A 4,644-nucleotide genomic window follows, 5' to 3' on the forward strand; every position below is an offset into this window, starting at 1 on the left:
TTTTATTGATAAAAGCCTTTCGGAAGGCGGGTACAGCAAGCGTCAAAGAGAAGCAACGACAAAATAAAGGGAGGGGGATTAGTGTCCCAAAAGTTGAACACTGAGGAGTGGACTCCAAATGAAGCCATGGCGTCCACTACAAAATTGCCTTGATGCAGTTAATAACCATCAGGTTATTTCTTGTTCCCTTGAAGTTGTCTACTAGTTTTATTTTATTTTGTTAAAATGATGTCTACTAAGTAAAACTTCATTTATTTATAGCCTTGATACCATCAAAATCTCCATCTCAGGTTATTTCTTGTTCCCTTGAAGTGTCTACTAAGTAAAACTGTTAGGGGACCGGTTTCCAAGTTTTACCAAAATAACAGCAAGACGCCTCTGGCCATGTGGACTATATAGGTATTACTAACCCCACCCCACCCCACCCTCCAAAAAAAAAAAAATTCCAGTTTGCACCTTAGTTGTGTATCTTTGCTGAAAACAAACACTACACTAGTTTTGATTTTAGGACATCTACTGCACATTTGAGATTCAACTTTTGTTAAATTTTGTTTGCAACCTGAGGCTTAAGTGGTAAGCTTAGATTTGCCACTTCTATTGGAACTGGCTGGGCCACTGGGACTTAGAACCGAATTTTCAAGGGCTGACTCCATCTACCACCTCTGCACGTCTCTCCTGACTCAACCGCCACCCTGTCCTAATTTTGAACCAAAATTTTCCTATCCTTGTTCGCAATATCTTGCTATTTCATCTGGAATGAACGGAATAAATGCCGCATAAACAATACTCCTGCAAACCCATTGGCAATATTAAATAATATTAACAAATGGATTCAGGATCTAAATCTCTCACCATCATGTCTTCCTCAAATCAGCTCTACCCCAACCCCTTTACATCTCTACAAAAATGAGTTGCTAATCTCCCTACCATCTGACTCCCTAACAATTATTTGTGATGGAAGTTTTCTGGCAGATTCAAAAGAAGCGGGTTGGGGTGCACTACTATTCCGGAATGACTCATTTTTATGTGCATATTCTAACTTTGGCTTTACAGGAACAGCACAAGAGGCAGAAGCTGAAGGGGTGCTCCTCAGGCTACAACAAATAAGGGAGTCTCAAAGCACTTCTCTCAACATCTGGACTGATTGTGAGGACATTATACATTGGCTGAACCCTACAACAACTCAATGGCCATGGGAATTTTACAACGTCTTATGGGACAGTAGGCATATTTTGAGGAATTTCGGTAATTTTAAACTTTGCAAGAAAGATAGAACTTTTGTGTATTTGGCTCACAAGTTAGCAAACCATGCTCGATGTACTAAAACTGCTATGTGTATCTCTGACTTTGATCTAATATAAGTATCTTATTTATCAAAAAAAAATTCTATTGGAACTAAAAGGACACTTCTGCAAATAAGATCAAAGGGCTTCCTCATTCATGGTAGAAATGTCCTTTGTGTCTTGCAGGAATTGACTAATTCATAACTTAACCCAATCAATGCATGTTCCTTGAACATCAGTTTTAGGTGCCAGAACTGTTATAATCTAGAACTCTGCCTCCCCCCCCCCCCCCTCTCCTTTAGTATGATTAGGTTTATCTGCTTTGAGGTACAACTTTGATGAATTGAAAGATGAGGAAGATTGCTAGTGGTATAGCAATTTAATGGAACCCTGCCTATTTGGTATGGGGCATTGTACTTTTACTCTCCAGCATTCTCCTTGAAACTGGGAAACTGATTTTAAGGATTCCGATGTATGCAAAGTCTAGGAAATGTTCTTAACTCACTACCTGCCACAGATTTCAGGAAATCTATGTTCGGTTAACATGGAAAAATGCTCAGATTGATTTCTTCTCATACTCTTTCCTCTCTCATGTTGCATAGGTATGCATGGGAAATGCTTCAGCTTTGATAAGCAAATCAATTTTCTAATGGACTGTTGAAGAGGCCTTGCCAAAACACTTTCAAGAACCCAAAGGTAATTTTAGATTATGTCTAAGTCAATTTGTAATTGAGAAATAATGACTACATACACTAATAGGCAAGTCTACCCTCCACAATAATTTGCTTGAAGCCTCTTTGGATTTTTCCAAAAAATTAAGGTAGAAATGCTGCAAGTGCTCTTGCAATTTCAGAGATTGCATCAATTGGATGTCCTCGTAATCTTTTTCTGATTGTCATTTATCTTATTCCTAAAAGTTCTTTAAATGAGATAAAAAAAATTTAAAAATAAACGTAATATATTCAAAGTTCTAATAATCAGATTTGGGTCCCGATATATAGGAATCAATCAAAAATGTGAATCGGATTAAGTTGATTCTGATTAGATTCAATTGAAATTGGTGATTCGATTTCAATTTTAGGCATACCTCCCATTTGCGGTAAGCTGATAGGTATCATTATTGGGGCACATTGAACTCCAACTTGCGGTATACTACCGGTGTACTAACCTTTTCCCTGAAAAAAAATTACAATTTGTTTCACTTGGCTACAATAAGATAGTTCCATCATTATTTGATCCCAAATTCTTTATTCTTTCATATGAAAAGGGATCATAACGACCCCGTGAGATTGATGGGGTTTTGATGGGATGGAAATATGGAATTGTGGGGTGGGAAAACTTGTATGAACTTTTCCACCATCCCCACCAACACATGGATTTTGGGATTGATGTGTGGTTTCTCTGATTACACTTTCATCAAAAAAACTAATTCTCCCACGTCATAAATCCCTCTAAACAAACACGCCTAAATGTAGTGAAATATAATTCATTCTTTCTTTTCATGATCTCTCGGATTAGGCGAATTTTGCCCAAGTGCAGACAAAACCTTCACAAACTCATCCAAAGCCCTCCGAGAGCTTCCACCTTGTTGCACTGCGGCCAACGCCTCTGAGCGCAGTTCCATGGCTCGGACCCTCTCACTCCCAGTTACGCTCAACGAATCGGATATGATCCGAGCCAACTCAACCGAATCAGGTACCGCATCCATGCCCTCTGCAACCCTAACGGCAATTCCCAAGTACTCCACTAACAACCTCGCATTCACGAATTGGTCAGCCTGCAACGGCCACGCCAGCAAAAATACCCCCGCCGTGATCCCTTCCACCACCGAGTTCCACCCGCAGTGAGTCAAGAACCCACCCACGGCTCGGTGGTTCAGTATGGGCACCTGCGGGGCCCATCCCCTGATGATCAATCCCCTCCCAGCCGCTCGATCTTCCAACCCAGTGAGGATTTCGCCGCGCTCATCAGAATCGCTCAATTTGACGGACCAGATGAAACGGGCCCCACTTCCCTCCATCCCGGCAGCAATCGCCTCCATCTGTGGCTTCCCCGGTGAGAACTGGCTGCCAAAGCAAACAAACAGCACTGAACCATCGGAGCAGCCATCGAGCCACGTCAGCACAGCATCAGCTGGCATCGAACTGGGCCCACCACGGTCGGTTGGGTTTGGACCAGCAGAGTCCAGATTCATCAGAGGGCCGATGGCCCAGACACGTGGATGGCCCATCTCCCGTTGCCAGTAACGGAGATAGATCTCTTCCAGAGCATCGAAGGTGTGGAAAACGGCTCCCCAGCTGGAGAGGTTAGCGATGAAGCCATCCTTAACGCAGGCCCAATCGGGGTCTGATTCCCTGTATAGGCGGAGCATGGAGGGAAGTTGATCAAGCGGAAAGGAAGGAGAGTTTGGGAGATGAGACAAGCAGGCAAAGGGCTGCTGGTGCAGAGAACCCATTTGGTGGGACAAAGTCATGAAGACGGAGGAGACGAAAGCGCCGGAGGAGTAGAAAGAGACACGGGGGATGCCGAGTTGGGAAGCGAGGTGGTGAGTCCAGCCAAGGAAGAAATCGGAGATGATGGCGATGGGTGGGGAAGGATGAGAGTGGAACCAGTTACTGATGGGTTCACGGAGGGAGGAGAGGGCAGAGATGATGAAGGCGTTGCCATGGTTACCGATGTCTTTGACGTTCTCTACGCCAGGTGGGATAGAAGGGTGGGCAGGGAAGGGGAAGACGAGTGTTTGGATGGAGGAGGGTGGATGTTGGGAGAGGAGTGGGTTTAAGAAAGGAAGGTTTTTTGGGGTCACCAGTATGGTAATGGTTAGTCCCCGGTGGAGAAGCTGGTGAGTGAGATCGAGTAGGGGTAGCATGTGCCCCTGCGCAGGGTACGGGAACACCAGTATGTGTGCGCCGGCGGCGGCTGAGGAATTCGTCATCGCTTCCTCTCCTTCAGCTCCCTTAACCATGAGAGAGAGAGAGAGAGAGAGAGAGAGCCTCTGATCTGATCTGAAAACTGATGTGTTTAATAATGAATCTGAAAAAAAGGGGAAGACGGAGAAAGACTTGGGAGTCTTAAACGTGGAAAGACCCTGAGGAGAAAACGACAGCATAGGTGCGACTTGGGCCCAAAATAGTGGTAAATCTGAGCTGTTTGTGGATCTCACGTTCAGACAGAAATATAAAATGCCATCGGTCATGGGTTCTTCCTTTTCCACAATGGAATGGTGACAACGGCGGCGAAAGAGTGTAGTGGAGTCGAGTTTGGAAAATTATCCTCTTCAATTTCTTAAAAAGTGTCGCAGTGCGGCAGTGCGTGTTAGGTGGAGATTTTGACATCTAGTAGCTATTGCATCCAATTGTCC

The 4,644-nt window shown here is 44.1% G+C and overlaps 1 protein-coding gene across 1 annotated transcript; it reads right to left on the reverse strand.

Moving 5' to 3' along the window:
- Positions 1–2,758: 2,758 nt before the first annotated feature.
- Positions 2,759–4,342, reverse strand: LOC122663776 (UDP-glycosyltransferase 89A2-like). Its single transcript, XM_043859419.1, has one exon. The coding sequence runs from the start codon at positions 4,246–4,248 to the stop codon at positions 2,770–2,772; it is 1,479 nt and encodes a 492-aa protein (XP_043715354.1). The 5' UTR covers positions 4,249–4,342; the 3' UTR covers positions 2,759–2,769.
- Positions 4,343–4,644: the final 302 nt, after the last annotated feature.

Source organism: Telopea speciosissima, chromosome 6 (genome assembly GCF_018873765.1).
Source record: "Telopea speciosissima isolate NSW1024214 ecotype Mountain lineage chromosome 6, Tspe_v1, whole genome shotgun sequence".
Classification (NCBI taxonomy): Eukaryota; Viridiplantae; Streptophyta; class Magnoliopsida; order Proteales; family Proteaceae; genus Telopea; species Telopea speciosissima.